At 51.4% G+C, this 14239-nt stretch overlaps 5 protein-coding genes across 5 annotated transcripts; 3 read left to right on the top strand and 2 right to left on the bottom strand.

The window, feature by feature from the left end:
- Window positions 1-2169: 2169 nt before the first annotated feature.
- On the bottom strand, window positions 2170-3539 carry SNOG_03559 (hypothetical protein; the record flags this gene model as incomplete). The annotated part of the gene is made up of 5 exons (XM_001794065.1): window positions 2170-2412; window positions 2465-2762; window positions 2812-3095; window positions 3144-3319; window positions 3395-3539. The coding sequence occupies 5 exons, from the start codon at window positions 3537-3539 to the stop codon at window positions 2170-2172; spliced, it is 1146 nt and encodes a 381-aa protein (XP_001794117.1).
- Window positions 3540-8529: 4990 nt separating this feature from the next.
- SNOG_03558 (hypothetical protein) lies at window positions 8530-10620 on the top strand. Its single transcript, XM_001794064.1, has 3 exons — window positions 8530-9111; window positions 9162-9629; window positions 9682-10620. Exons 1-3 carry the CDS (start codon window positions 8695-8697, stop codon window positions 10300-10302), a joined length of 1506 nt encoding a protein of 501 aa, XP_001794116.1. The 5' UTR covers window positions 8530-8694; the 3' UTR covers window positions 10303-10620.
- Window positions 10621-10690: 70 nt separating this feature from the next.
- Window positions 10691-11276, top strand: SNOG_03557 (hypothetical protein; the record flags this gene model as incomplete). Its single annotated transcript, XM_001794063.1, has 3 exons — window positions 10691-10891; window positions 10991-11128; window positions 11232-11276. 3 exons carry the CDS (start codon window positions 10691-10693, stop codon window positions 11274-11276), a joined length of 384 nt encoding a protein of 127 aa, XP_001794115.1.
- A 340-nt stretch (window positions 11277-11616) lies between these two features.
- SNOG_03556 (hypothetical protein) lies at window positions 11617-12493 on the bottom strand. The gene is made up of 3 exons (XM_001794062.1): window positions 12461-12493; window positions 12044-12405; window positions 11617-11994 (listed from the first exon to the last, which is right to left on the bottom strand). Exons 1-3 carry the CDS (start codon window positions 12461-12463, stop codon window positions 11838-11840), a joined length of 522 nt encoding a protein of 173 aa, XP_001794114.1. The 5' UTR covers window positions 12464-12493; the 3' UTR covers window positions 11617-11837.
- Window positions 12494-12651: 158 nt separating this feature from the next.
- Window positions 12652-13981, top strand: SNOG_03555 (hypothetical protein). Its single transcript, XM_001794061.1, has 4 exons — window positions 12652-12796; window positions 12923-12994; window positions 13043-13457; window positions 13509-13981. The coding sequence occupies exons 1-4, from the start codon at window positions 12752-12754 to the stop codon at window positions 13619-13621; spliced, it is 645 nt and encodes a 214-aa protein (XP_001794113.1). The 5' UTR covers window positions 12652-12751; the 3' UTR covers window positions 13622-13981.
- The last annotated feature ends 258 nt before the right edge of the window (window positions 13982-14239 follow it).

The raw sequence follows: 14239 nt of genomic DNA, 5'->3' as shown, positions 1-14239 counted from the left end.
TTCTGTCGTGGCGAGTCTAATGTTTAAACGCTAGTGAAGAGGAGTTATCTGAGCATCGATACAAAACCATCATCTCGTAGAAGACACCGTAGGGTTCTAGGACTTTAGAAATATGAGTTGACGACTTGCTAGTCAGCTGAGCTGAGCTTAACTGGCTTAAGAATTCCAACAGGCTTGCCGACCTTTGTTGTGAGAGTGGAGCGCTGAAACCTGTAGACTTTGTCGTGTTGCTGTGGTGTCCAAATTCCGTGTAGAATATCAACCTGCACATACTACTGTTCGCCTGTGACACGGGAGAGTCGCAATCTCTAGGCTGCAGAACCAGGCCTCCGCCCACACTCACCACAGTGGTTCGAGGGGCATTAGTTCTGCGTCAGACTCCAATGCGACGTACCGTGTCTGACTTCAAACTTGAAGTCTTGAGTGCGCGAAGCTGCATATCGAGATGCAGTAGCCGTTTCTAATCCCCAATGGATGGCGCAAATTTCCGTGGCGCTTGTGGCTACAGACCCATTGCTTGAAGCGTTGCGACGCCGTAGCTGAGCAGCCTTGCAAGCCTCAACCGCCCAATTAAACCTTCTTTGGAGAGCCTGCGCTGCTCCTATCGACGGAAACGGTGATTTTCCAATCTAGACTCATGCAGGTACGGTAGAAATGTTCTACGCGATGCACGCAGACCAGCAAATGTGGCTGGAGGGCGTCCACATCCTTCGATGCGCTGGGATAGCCGTCGCGCTGTTATGCTTGCGAGACTGGTACCTGTCCCTTTCATTCCTTCGTGAGTACTTTTCTGCCTGTGTCACTTGTCTTGTGGTCACGTCTTTGCCATCGTTCAGTATCGTCACACGTGGAAAACACTCTCTTGTGTTACTGCACCATGCGAACCGTCATCCTTTGGGCCCTCACGGCAGCTGTTGCCGTCACTGCACAGTCAGTCACTAGGACCGGGCGCTGTGATTTAAGCTAAGGATATTTAACCTCCACGATAAGTATCTTCAGACGCTGCTGCTCGCAGTAAGTGCTGATACCTGGACAATCTGATGTAAAAGACCTGATTAATTCTAGATATAGATAGTATAAAGATACTTCTATCTATTACAGTGCTAGCTGTCAAGGCAGTTACAGCTTACATACAATATCTTTATTGCTGCCTAAGAGCTTAGTCTCTACTAACAGCACATGCAGAAGCAATAGTAAGACATGCTTTAGATTCTGCTTTAGAAACTGTAATTTACTCAATAATCAGTATAGTAGCTTGCGAGACTACTATAAAACTAGATACAACTTAGCTTTCAGCGCATGTTCCCCTATCGCGTTAACACTGCGCACAAGCGTCCAGCCTACAACTTTAACGTCTCCTCCAATTCTATTAAGCATTAGAAAGCTCTTAAAAGATGCTCGCTGCAGCTACTGGAATAGTATTAAAGCGAGTAGTCGTAGGCAAAGCTGCTTAAACTCTAGACAGAGTAATTATTGCTCGCAGTAGGCACAATGTAGCTAGACTAATATTTTCTATGCTAACTTTTAAACAGATACAAATGCTATAGAAGTATAGTAGCTTACTGTGCTACTAGCTGTTAGCTAGGATAGAGCAGCTGCTCGCCTATCTAGTCATTAACGACATCTGCTAAGTCGCTCTTGTGAACAATTCGAGTTTTACACTATCATCCACGAAGAGCGAGTCCCGTAGCAATTTCATCTGATAGGTTATTATCGCAAATCTCAACGAAGGTGTCGTCAACGTCCAACATATCATCTTTGTCCTCAGCCAGCTCCACGCTATGCATATTCCCTTCTATCGTGGTTGACAGTCCTACCACAATGTCTTCTTCTACAGACGTACCCTCGAGTACCCTCTCGCTAATGTCGACCAGCGATGCTGCTTATGCTACAAGCGATGTTGCACTAAGCAGCGTCACATCGTCATCCAGCATTATATTAGCGTCCTAGCCTTCTTTAATAAGCAATAAGAGTTCATGCATGTGACTTTGCGATTACAGCGCAGAACGAACCGAATAACATGAAAAGCTATGTAATCTACCTACTTCGTAAAATGTCTATGTGCGCAGTGCGGCATAAATTATAATCTCAACTGTTTTTTCATAGCGTTTCTGCTTGGTAATTTGCATGTCGGTCGTGGGTCAATTCCCTTTTCATGACCACGAATCACTAGCCGTACAAGTAACAGAAAGGCCCGCCAATTGTGCTCATCGCATCCGCGTTCGTAACGTTGGGAAACTGTTGCTCGAACATTGGTCCAAGACTGAGCACGTCCTCCAAAGTACCGTTTCGGCTTGGTGGCGTGTTGAGAAAGGTGATAGTACCCATGAGCTGCTCTCGTCTTGTCTCCAGGTTCTGATTCTGCCATATCCACCAAACGCGATCGATCATGGCGTGATGGAAGAAGAAAGCCTATAGCATGATAAGTATGCAAAGCGCACTCTGGTTCGGGAAGAACACTCACTGGATCCGATGGAGAATTGAAGAAGTCTGAGCCAGCGTCTCCACCAATTGTGTAGTGACCAGCGGTATGAACGCCAATGTACTTGTTGGCGAAGTCGCCTTGCATTCTGTTCTGGAAGTCGAGAATGTTGTTGTTTCCTGTGATTAATGCCATAATCTCCTCGTCTCTCGAACCATACGCAGCATCCTTGCTCACGTCGCGACTGAGACAGCGCGGATTGTAGCCTAGACCGTCGGCTTGAGGGTTCGGCTTGACTCCTTCAAATGTGCTCTGGATAGGCCCCAAGCTCATTGTCCAGCTGTATTGCGATCAGCCTTAGGAATACGAACTGCGGCGGTGTTACTTACTTTGCGAGAGGACCGATGATACAACCGCCACCACTTCCCGGCGGAAGCTTGATGGGACATCCCAATGGTTGATCGTTGGGAATACAGGTATAATTTCTTCCTGGGACGTAGGTCCCACCGCTTCCGATACTTGTGGCACTACCGTCGAAAAGTGGTGAATTTGCAGGATCTTCGTGCCACCATGCCCAATTGTAATATGGCAGATAGCCTTCGAGACCACATTCGGTGCGCAGAAGCTGCTCATAGGCGTATATGAAGTACCGATGCCATGCGAGAAAGTTGGCCTGCCGACGTCAATGAGAGTGAGATGCGAAATAGTGGGGAGTATATACTGTTCCGTGCACAGAGCATGTCTGCAGTATGTGCGTCACGACGAAATCATCGTATCGATTCTTGGCCCCGGAAGCCACTGAAGACGGTGTCAGAGCGGGTTTACTGTGAATGCACTTGATGGCGTCGATGTAGTTCAGCTTCTCGGGCGTGGTAAGCTGCGACCTGGTGGACTCGACTAAGTTCTAGTTCTAATGCACATTAGTGTAAAATACGCACCATTCTTTCCGCACATGAGCTGTCTGGAGCGTACATGTCCCTGGTTTCGGATAGCCATGTGTCGCCACGTCGTCGACCACCTTGGCTAATCCCTCCGCCGCCAATTTGTCGTGCTCGGTGATCTTGAAGGCAGCAACTATTCCCAACAATGCGATCGCTGCAGTGCCATGGAGATGCATCGTGCTGGATGAATCGAAGAACGACAGATGTCGCGATTGTAATCTTTTACTGGCGGGTTGAGTCACATCTTATACAAAGCCATTTCGAGACGCGAGGCAGATACAGCAAAGATTGAATGTGGCGGTTCAGATCCCCGCCCGCTTGGCTTTGGACCCGACTTTGATTTGCGTTCAAGCGCTGCGAATCTGCCGAATCCATGCAGCCTTCTATGCAGCGATGCATATTCGGATCATGCGTACAAGTACAGCCCGCGTTGAGGCTTTCGACGAGCGGCGATGCGAAGTATATTCTCAGCGCTGCGGATGAAGCATCATAACCCGCGGTTGCCTGCAGCTTTGGGAGTTTCTGAGCGTAGGACATCCGCGAGAAGAATTTCGATCCATGTGCGGAGCTCAAGAGAATGCCGTGTCACAATAAGGAAGCAATACCCTTCGCTGATCGGTGTGATGCTGCATCATCCATCGAAAAGTTCCACTTTAACCATGTGGATCATGCATGAATAACACCAGATCTCGACTTTTTCTAAACGATACAAATAGTCTAGCGATGCTACAATGGACATATTCTACAGCATTGGTGCGGAAGCGGGTCGAATTCTCTTAACCAATATAAGGCTAGGTTACGACAGCCAAACATACTTGTTCTTCAAGCTCACTTCGGTCAAAACTTGGGGGGAAACGGAACACGTTGACAAGCAAGGTCAGGCGACAAGAAACCTCCTTGACAGAATCTCAGGAAGAGCCACAAGCACAGGTGTGGGTATCTTCCCACCTTCCGGTGTGAAAGATTTATTAACGCGGAGTTGGTGGGCTCGCGTGTGGGTTTTGCAAGAGTTTCTCATGGCAACGACGGCCACCTTCATTTGCGGACATACGAGGGTCCCGGAACCAGACTTCACTTATGCTGTCGACATTTATCTTGGCTACTCTAATTACCTGATTGGTAGAGATGTTGCACGAGATCCGAACGCTGCCATCTACATGAAAACGCTCATAGAGACTCGTCCAGGGGATCAGGCTCTCTATCTCCTTAGCATGAGGAGTTCTTCCCATAATGAAGCGCCTTCCCTGATGAGCCTGATGGGAACATTGTACGATAAAAAAAAGGTATTTAGTCGATGCCACAGATCCACGAGACAGAGTCTTCGCCCTCCTCAGTTTTGCCAAGGATAATACAGAACTACAACCAGATTACAATCTCACTTGTGCTCAAGTTTACACTGAAGTCACATCTGCAGTACTGCGGTCCGGCCATATGGAATTGCTCTCATACTGTCGGCCACACCTGAACAATCTTCGCTTGCCTTCGTGAGCAGCTGACTGGACATCGGAAGTAGGGCATTATCTCGACCCATTGAAAAGAGAACTAGCGGGGCTCTATTCGAGTGTAGTTTAAGAACCTCAAGAGCTGGAAATTGAGGATAAAGCGCAGAATATGAGAGCATGCGCCTCCGTATAAGAGTATCTTGGATATGTGCCGGAGCCCGCGCAGACAGCTGATCTCGTAGTCATCTTTGCCGGTGCACAAGTGCCTTTCATCGTAAGGCCCAAGGAAGGAATCCAGTACAAGCTTTTAGGTCCTGCATACATCCAGGGTATGATGAAGGGCGAGTATACAGGGGAAAGCAACGGGGAAATTATGTTCGACCTAGTCTGAGTACAAGAATTAGCTTGCCTACCTCTCTGATGAACGTATCAACCAGGGGTTGAAGAAAAAGGACACCTAATTAGTCTGTTTCTTGCGGAATTTACAGCCGCACTATGTAGAGAGGCGTGAGTCGATGCCAGAAGATCCATATCTAGGCCAGCACCAGCCTGATTTTAGCGCGGGCTGTAGCAAACTAGACTTTAACGGTGCACCTGCCCTTTTTAATGGCACTCGCCTCCAATTTTGTAGGGCATTGTAACCTGGGCGACATCCCGATGCAACAGGTGTCGATCCAGAAGTGACTGAGGCCATCTCTTGCAGCTTACTCCCCGCAGAATGTGAGCTTACGGTACCCGGTTTTCGCCTTCCCTGTATCGTTCTCCAAATACTGGTACGTGACTTCTTAGTTGCTCGGTCCCCAGGTGTGCGAAAGAATAGCGTATGGTGGAACGTCGCTGCCTAAGAACTCAACGAGGCTGAAACTTTTGGTACCTCGGAGCTTTAAAAGACGCATAGAGAATGTGCTTTTGCATCTTTCAAGCAGCAGGAGAGTTCATATGAACGTTGTGACCAGGCGTGTGAGTGGATCAGTACTTGCACTGGGGCAAGTAGATCATAGAATATAGGTGTGATAGGTGTTTAAAAGGACGCGAAGGCTCTTCTGGTCTCTTCGGCCTCTCCCTCACTCGCATTGATGGTTCAGCCCTGGGCAGATCTTTCGTATGCTTCGAGGCACTCTCCAAGTTAAACGGACACAACTCACACGTAGACAACCCAGACCTAGTGTTGCTCTCATTACCTGCATCGCTTCTTGCACGGCTACACAGTGACATAAAATGCTCTTCACCTATTGCATCAACACTGCCTTGTGTCCTAACTGATCGCGATAGGCTACCTTGCCGATTCCAGCTTCCTTGATATCAATCAGTCCTTTGGGTCTGGAGAAGCAGAGGTGGGAAGAGATGCAGAGCCCTGAACCGCGCCAACGAAATGTTCAACTGCGTCAACAACATCGTGAGGATCTTGGTCACCAATCAGCATAGAAAAATAAGAACAGCTGAATGCTGTAGAACAAATGAATATCCTTTTCGAACAAATCCTTGCGCTATGCACTTTTGAGTTCTTCGTGCAAATTTGTCTCCCACAAGCACTACCATGCGCATCACTCACTTCGCAGTATCTCCTTCATTCCTATTTCGATCCAGTCACTGCATGCTCAGGCATCATCTCTCCATTCACGGTTCGAAACATTGTTTCCATTATTGCTCCATGTGGGTACCTGCATTCTCTGACGATCCCCGCCGCTCACACGTTCATCGGACGATTCGAATCCTTCTCAGTACCTGCATTCCCCACCATGCTCAAGATTCTTCAATTGCCGCTTCAAGCATATATATCAGTCTGCAATATCACCACGCTAGCGTCTACAATTAGCTCTCGCCCGCCCATCAGGCGTACTCCCCAACATTGTTGAGCTCAGCCCTAACGACGCAAATATGTACACATCCAGGTACCTATCCTGCATGACAATATAAAACCGACATGGGCAATGGTCGGGCGAGGCTAAATGTGGGTTAAAATGTTTATGTTCGCACGGGAGATGTTTCGAAACGGAGCGGGTGGATCTGCCTTGGGTGCGGAGCGAACGCCTGGTCTGGCAGTACACATGTATGTCTCAGGCAACGGGATGCGAGTGAGATGGATAGCGGGGAATGCGAGGGTTATTTTGGGATAGAGGGTCAGAGGCTGGGAGTGGCGATTTGGCTTTTTGGGAGGATTATGCGGCAAGGGAAGGAACCGATGAACCGGTGAACTGCACACCAGCCTCTCGAAAATGTGCCTCGAGAGATGCACGATTCGGGATGGCTGTGCGGCGTGGTTTGGCTGCGCCTTATGTTCGCCGGGCCATGTTCATTGCCAGCAGCGACGGAAGGGCCGTCCCATTGCGCATGGCGTGGGAGTGAGCATGCGGCCAAATCAGCCATAGGTGAGCGTTGAAAAAGCGCATACATCACTACATGTTACTGACAACGTGGACGACTGTCGAAGGTGTCGCACCCATGTTGCCTGTTCGTGACGGATCGTCAGCACGTCGCTCGTGTCACCCCACGATGCAGCAAAAGACACCAAAAATAACCGTGCATGGAAACGAAACGGATTTGGCCTGACATGGCTAGCGTGCCCGACTTTAAATCAAGTTAAATGTATGCTTGTGTGGCAAATTAGCGTGCAGATGCTGGGCTGTGATTCGCGATTAGTTGCTTTCGCATGGCATGCAGACATGCAGATCAGTCACATGCCGGCACTGACCAAGCTGACCAGCGACGAGACGTGCAGATTAATCCATACAGTGCGGCTGATGGAGGCGATGAATTTTCTCGCGCGGGCAAGCGGAGACTCTTATCGTTTCTGCGAGGGAGGCTCGACACGGCGATACTCTGAGACAGCGGACTCGAAGACGCATTCTGTGCTGTCTTGGTTGGGACTCGACTTCACGCTGGCCTAATGACTGGTGTGGGCCGGGAGGCGCCTTCCTCAGCGTCTCACGGCAGCTACCCGCTGCGATTGGCTGGGACTAGATGGGATGGGCGCTTCCCGTAGCTTAAATCGACTAGCCCGCCTGGGTTTTATGCACAGTCCCTGTAATCCCCAACCACTCACCACCCTCAACGACCATGTCGCGTTTTGCAGGCGTCAAACAGCTCGCAGCAATTGGGTGTCGTTCAAAGCCTCTGTCCAAGCATTAGAGCGCCCGCAGTCTGGGCAGAGCTCCGCTTCCGAGGCGTACGAGGAGTAACGATGTACCCGTCTGCTGGCTCTTCCTCTCTCTTGAGGCACCTTTGTACTGCGAGGCGCACGAGAGACAGACGTGCGACCACGAGCTTGGAGCTATATTACGCTCGCCTAGGCCATCTTACACGCACGCTGACGGCCGGGATAAGCACACCTTGTCAGATTACACATTACCAAGCTCTTCGCGCTGCACTTTCTTGGTCTGGATGCGCTTCGTTTGCAAATCGTTTATCGACTTCTCCCGGGCGTCTATTTCTGGGCCTATTACTCCCCTCCTCCCACTGCGCGCCATTCCACTACCTCGTCTCCCCCGTTAGCCTATCAGACGGGAACCTGCAGTGGTGCAAGCTGCCAGCCTTTGGCGCCATACATTTAGAACGTTGTAAGTACCCGCCCGCTTTCCCATCCCATCTCTCTCCACTCTCGACCGTGCTCGGCTCTATCCAATCCTCGCGCTCGCCGCCCTCGAAGCGCCCGGAGACAAAAGGCTGGCGCTTCGCTCCATTGCCTCTGCTCCTTTCTTCTCTCCAGCAGGTCTCTTATTGTAATACTTCGTGTGTCTTTTGCCTTCTGTCATCCTGCATCTGCACCTTCATCGACTGGTCTAAGCTGGTCTGGATTATAGTCGCCATCCTCACAGCATTCCCCATCTCCTTCACTGCCCCCGCTTGATGAGAGCTTCGTGCCTTGGTGTGACTCTCGGAAAGTTGTAGAATGGCAACCAACAATAAGAAGAATCTCACAGTTACGATTGAAAGACGGAATACCGACGACTCCGACACCAACAAGACTCCTCGCACAGCACGCTTCGCCGAAGCTACTTCAGTCTACTCACCTGTTGACGGACCGAAGACACCCTTCGACTACCCCACCAACCACTACAAACCTCAGCCTCAAGTTTCCGACGTAGGTCTATCCTACGTATCAGCCGTCGAGATGGAAGAAACCGACCGAAGATATCTTCCTCCACCAACGCCCCGCACTCAGGGTGCGCTCAAGAGTGCAATGAAGTCGCCTGGTGCACCACCACGGACACCAGGCGCTGCGAGCATCCTGAGTCCTACCTTCAGGGAAGAGCAGAAGCTCGAGAAGCATGAGGCCTTCACCGAGAAGGAGCAAGCAAAAGACTTGGTAAGTTTAGACAGCAGTATGTCTGTCAGCATGGGTCTAACAATAAGCAGAAAATCAAGGTCCGGGTAAGAATAGCAAAGATATTCTTGCGTGGCATCAACTTTGCTTGCAGTCTGATCGTCCTCTCCATGGTCGCAACTGCCTTCGCTATCTTCAACGCCACAAAGACTCTCGCACCACGAAACAACCTTCCACCATGGGCCGAAAACACGAAGATCTGGCCTCAAGTCGTTATCCTGTCTATCGCCTGTGTCTCACTCGTCATGTCAATTGTCGTCATGGTTGCCTACTTTAGAGGCGGTCACAACCGAGCCGAGAAAGTAGCTGCCTACTACACTGTCTTCGCCGTCGGGTTCTTCGTCTTCAGCATTATCATGTGGGCCGTTGGAGCCGCGATCCTCAACCAGAGTAAAGCGAATAACAACAACAAGGACATGTGGGGCTGGTCTTGCGTGGATAACAAGCGACGACATCTCTTTGAGGATGATATCTCCTATGCGCTCGTCTGCCGTCTTCAGGTATGTTCTTCCCAACACCGCACTCTCTAAACACAAATTAACAATCTACCAGAACTGGGCACTTGTCTGCTGCATCATTGAAGTCGTTGTCGAGCTCCTCTGTGTCATCATCTACGGCATCGTCTTCTACCGCTTCTGGTCCAAGCGCAAGCTCAGGAAGTCCATGGCTATGCGCGACCGCGCCCGCTCAGATCTCTACCTCGCCCAGCTCCGCTCGCAATCCGCTCCCAACACACCCGGCTTCGGACCACTCTCCCCTCGCTCCGGCGGCTGGCGCCCACCCCCAGGCCACCCCATGCACACTGACGCGCACTCTGCCGCGGAAGCTGGCGAGAGCGACAAAGTGCAATACGCCTCTGTCCGCGAGATCGTGCAACCCCAGCCCTTCACCCTCGGCGCTCCTCCCATCAAAGTCACTGGTGCTACACCCAAGCTTGGACAGGACGGCTTCGATGCCCCCGCGCGAATGGGCACTGCATCTCCCCCTCTCCCGCCTGTCTCCCCTGGCTTCCAGGAACGACACAACGACCACGTCAACGCCGCTCCGGGCGAGCAACAATACGCCTCGGTACCCATCCCGGGCGCGTACACGCCTCTGGCTTCACCGTCATACCCGCCGCCGCAACAGCAACCGGCGGGCTTTGACTTTGGTCCCAACGTGACCGGCCGCTAGAGAGTGGATGATCTTGTTGTATCGTTATTTGTTGCATTAGCGTCGTTGTTCTTTCTCTTCTTCTTTTGTTGGATCTGGGATTCCTTGGGTGCACAGAAACTTGTACATTTTTCCTATTGTTGTTTGAGAAGCTGGCCTTTGGGCTGTGCTTTCGTTCCGATCGCTTACGGGTGTTTGGTTGATTTTCCTTGAGATACCTTGACACACACGTCTCTCACTATTTTTTGACGAGAATGGATTGCCTGGGGTGTGTTGTTTGGATACGCATACGGATGCAGATGTGATAAAGATTGAGATGGCAGATACCTATCATAAGACAAAGACACACAAAAGATTACACTTTACACATATTCTCTCTTCTGCTAAAAATCGTGGTTCTTTCTCCAACATGTCTGTCTTGCTTACCCACGATACTCAGTCCTCGATATCCTTCAACCATTCAACGCTTTCTCCAGCGTCTCGCCCACAACCCGTCACACTCATTCATCGCGTCATCATCATGCGATCGACCCTGGAACCCAGCGAGCCGCCCACTCTCGCTAGCCGCTGCCACGGGCGCGTGAACGCGTGGTCACACCCCATCCCAAGAGTAAGGGAGGACGTCACGCGTTTCGGGCCGGATGTTGGGTCATGGCGTACATGTGGGTCGATGGTGGGTGGTGGTACATGCACGTGTGACTTAATTCAGATGGGCGTGTGGTGGTACGGAGCTCACCGCTTCATATATGGGTGGTGGAGTTGTGCGATCAAAGTAGAGCACTTTGCAGAATGGAACATGTATGGAAAGATGGATTTGGAGATGGAGACGTTGGTGATATTGGTAGAGGTATGGTGGAAAGTGCTGCTAAGGATTGATTACGATTCGAGTGAAGATATTCTAGATTGTCTTCCTTGCATCGATGATGCGAGACCAGGCTTGAATTTTCTAGGGCACACCGCATTTCGAAGCTTGGAGAAGCTATGGACTTTCCTAAGGTGCGCTGTGAGAGATGTACCGTTGGCAGCCATGAACATTGCTCGTTCACCAGTAGTGAATACTACAACAGCTTCGCTGTGATAGACAGAAAAGAGATCGAGGTAAGGCTCATGACAGTAAGCCATTATGATCATATGGATCAATGCTCATAGAGCAATCAAAAGTATAAGGGGCAGACAATTCCAAGTTAGAGGTCAGTGGATCTGAATCCGCTACAAGCTGGACGTCTCGGCACGAGACGTGTGGTCAGTATGAGGACGACTACTAAAAGCCCATCACAGCATCACAAGCAAACACATCACGAGCAGGCAGCAACGAGCAAGTTGATCACTCAATGGTTGAGTCGGCAAGTTCACCCGAGTGAAGCCTCCATTGATGTATGTGATAAGACCCGCTCGTCAGAGACAGGTCAAGCTCCATTGATAGGCCGCAAGTTCAATGCTTGCTCTTTTGTTAAGTACACCCAGGACTCCGTAGGACCATACCCGCCGAAACCTGGAAATGCTGGTAGTCGTGCAGAATCTTCAATTCGTTCCCTCTTCACCGACATGCGATGCGCTTATCGGACAATGCCCTCGAATCGGTTCTTGTACCACTTGACGGTCTCGGCCTGGTTGACGCGGTGGGAGGCGCCGATTCTGCTCTTGCACCGCCTGCGCTTGGCGACACGCTCACCGGGGCGGGTCATGCAGACGTAGAAGTCCATGCCGTAGATACTGCTCCTGTTAGCCACTGCCTGCTCATCCAAGTTCACAGTCCACATACCCAATGCTAGGGTCGTACTTGATGCCCAAGTCGATGTGCTCGGAGATACCGAAACCGAAGTTGCCAGACTCGCTGAAGTTGCGCTTGCGGAGCTCGTACTCCTTGACCTTGAGACCACGCTCGAGGATCTCCTCGGCCTTGGGGCCACGGACGGTGACGTGGACGGCGATCTTCTCGTTCCTCCTGATACCGAAAGTACGGACGGTGTAGCGGGCCTTGGAGTAGACGGGAGTTTGACCGCTCAGCTGTTCGAGCACCTTCGCAGCACGGGTGAGACGATCACCAGACTCGCCAACAGAGATGTTGAGGACGAGCTTCTGGATGCGGAGCTCCCGCATGGGGTTGGAGGCCTTGGAGTCGGACTGCGGTGCGCATTAGTACTGGCATTGCGAGTGAATTGGCGGTATTGCTGCGTACCATTGTGATTGCTGCTGATGTTAGTAGGCAGGTGGTGTGTCGACCGCTGAAGATGGAGGTCGCGAATAATTTTGGCTAGTCGAGAAGCCGTGGGCGGGCCCGCCAGTTTAGCGAGCGCGTCACGTGCAGCGACCCTAGCTCGCGGCCTGCGAAAGCTTTCGAACATCGTCAAGACCACCGATAGCTCCGCAATACACCCCACCACTTGCTGAACACGGGACTTTGTCTTCCTGTACCTTCAACACACCAATTTTTGAATCCTAAGTCGTCTTCGGACGCGCCACTATCACGATGTCTGGAGCTGCAAACAGACAGGGCAAGATGGTAAGTAAATCTGCCCAGCAGCTCAAGTCCTTGACCTGAGAAAAGACGCGTGTAGAACTGACTGACGCCCGATGGTGTAGCAAAATCTCGTAAGCGCCCCATCTTCTGCTCACAGTCGCACCGCACTCACAATTGCAGATCAACTACCGCATGAAGGTAACACTTCAAGATGGTAGGCAGATGGTTGGACAGATGCTCGCGTTCGACAAGGTCAGTGTCGCATGAAATCACTACTGAGAAGATGCTAATGTCTAGAAGCACATGAACCTGGTCCTTGCCGACACAGAGGAGTTCCGCCGCACTCGACGACGAGGAAAGGCCGCGCCTGGCGCAACCCAGAGCGTCACCGAGACTGAGGAGCGACGCGCGATCGGCCTCACCATCATCCGCGGTGCGCATGTCATCTCACTATCTGTCGATGGGCCGCCGCCCGCAGACCCTGCCGCGAGGCTTGGAGCGCAGCCTAGTGGCACCGCAACTGCTGCGACTCTAGCCGCTGGTCCTGGTGTCGCGCGACCGGCCGGACGTGGTCTACCAGTTGGCCTGACTGGACCCGCGCCTGGCGTCGCAGGTCCTGGTCCTGGATTCGGTGGAGGATTTCCCGGTGGCCCACCTGGCTTTGGTGGCCCACCTGGTTTCCCAGGTCGTGGCGGACCACCTGGAGGCGGACCTCGTATGTTCAAAAGTCTCTGGGTTCCAGATGAAGCACGCTAACACTATGCAGCCGGTTTCCCTCCTGCCGGTGGCCCTCCAGGTTTCGCAGGACCTCCAGGCTTCGGTGGACCTCCTGGTTTCCCTGGCCGCGGTGGACCTCCTCCTGGCTTTGGTGGGCGATAAGAGCGGGAAGGTCGTCTGGAGAGAGCTCGCAACATCAAAAGCATACCAGGAACGTCAGTCGGTACTACACCAGCAGAGCCAATTGTGCCAGCCCGGAACGCGATTGTGTGAGAAAATGGCCACGTCTTTTGAGACGTAGACATTAGATAAGTACAGTCTCATCAGTTTCACACGGGTCGGAGGGCTGGAGCTTTGAGGAATGATGGTTACACGGCTCAAGTCTTTGGTTCGAAGGAGATTTACGGCAACTTGAATTGCGCAATACCCTTGAGATCGATAAGGAGGAACTGGAAAAATGCTTTACCAACCTTGCAATGCCATGAGATAAATGCTCACTGCTGTTTTGCACTCGTATATGTATCGGCCTTCTTGAAGCTATACGCCGTGAAGACCAAGGCCGTTGAAGAATTTGAACTTCTTAGAAGACCTGCAGCCTTTACTTTGTTGCCTGCGATACAAACAGGCTCATCAAGTAAAGGCAGCATACAAGCTCAATGCATCCACACAATCCAACCAATAGCCACCCCGTAATCGCATCTTACAAAACCCACGTGACCCTCCCGCCGTTGTCGCAAACCGTTCCGACCCCGATTTTCCTTGGCACCGAACCAGCTCCAA

This window comes from Parastagonospora nodorum (genome assembly GCF_000146915.1).
Source record: "Parastagonospora nodorum SN15 chromosome Unknown scaffold_5, whole genome shotgun sequence".
NCBI classification, from domain to species: domain Eukaryota; kingdom Fungi; phylum Ascomycota; class Dothideomycetes; order Pleosporales; family Phaeosphaeriaceae; genus Parastagonospora; species Parastagonospora nodorum.
The sequence above is the reverse complement of the archived record's forward strand: the minus strand, read 5'-3'. Positions and strand labels throughout refer to the sequence as shown.

What these genes read in the sequence shown, in the direction of transcription:
- SNOG_03558 (XM_001794064.1), top strand. Translation starts at nt 8,695, where the DNA reads ATGGCAACCAACAATAAGAAGAATCTCACAGTTACGATTGAAAGACGG. An exon ending in AGGAGCAAGCAAAAGACTTG is followed by an intron (nt 9,112 to 9,161) that starts GTAAGTTTAGAC and finishes AACAATAAGCAG; the next exon opens with AAAATCAAGGTCCGGGTAAG. An exon ending in CGCTCGTCTGCCGTCTTCAG is followed by an intron (nt 9,630 to 9,681) that starts GTATGTTCTTCC and finishes ACAATCTACCAG; the next exon opens with AACTGGGCACTTGTCTGCTG.
- SNOG_03556 (XM_001794062.1), bottom strand. An exon ending in AAGTACGACCCTAGCATTGG is followed by an intron (nt 11,995 to 12,043) that starts GTATGTGGACTG and finishes TAACAGGAGCAG; the next exon opens with TATCTACGGCATGGACTTCT.
- SNOG_03555 (XM_001794061.1), top strand. Translation starts at nt 12,752, where the DNA reads ATGTCTGGAGCTGCAAACAGACAGGGCAAGATGGTAAGTAAATCT. An exon ending in GCAAGATGGTAAGTAAATCT is followed by an intron (nt 12,797 to 12,922) that starts GCCCAGCAGCTC and finishes TCACAATTGCAG; the next exon opens with ATCAACTACCGCATGAAGGT. An exon ending in AGATGCTCGCGTTCGACAAG is followed by an intron (nt 12,995 to 13,042) that starts GTCAGTGTCGCA and finishes AATGTCTAGAAG; the next exon opens with CACATGAACCTGGTCCTTGC.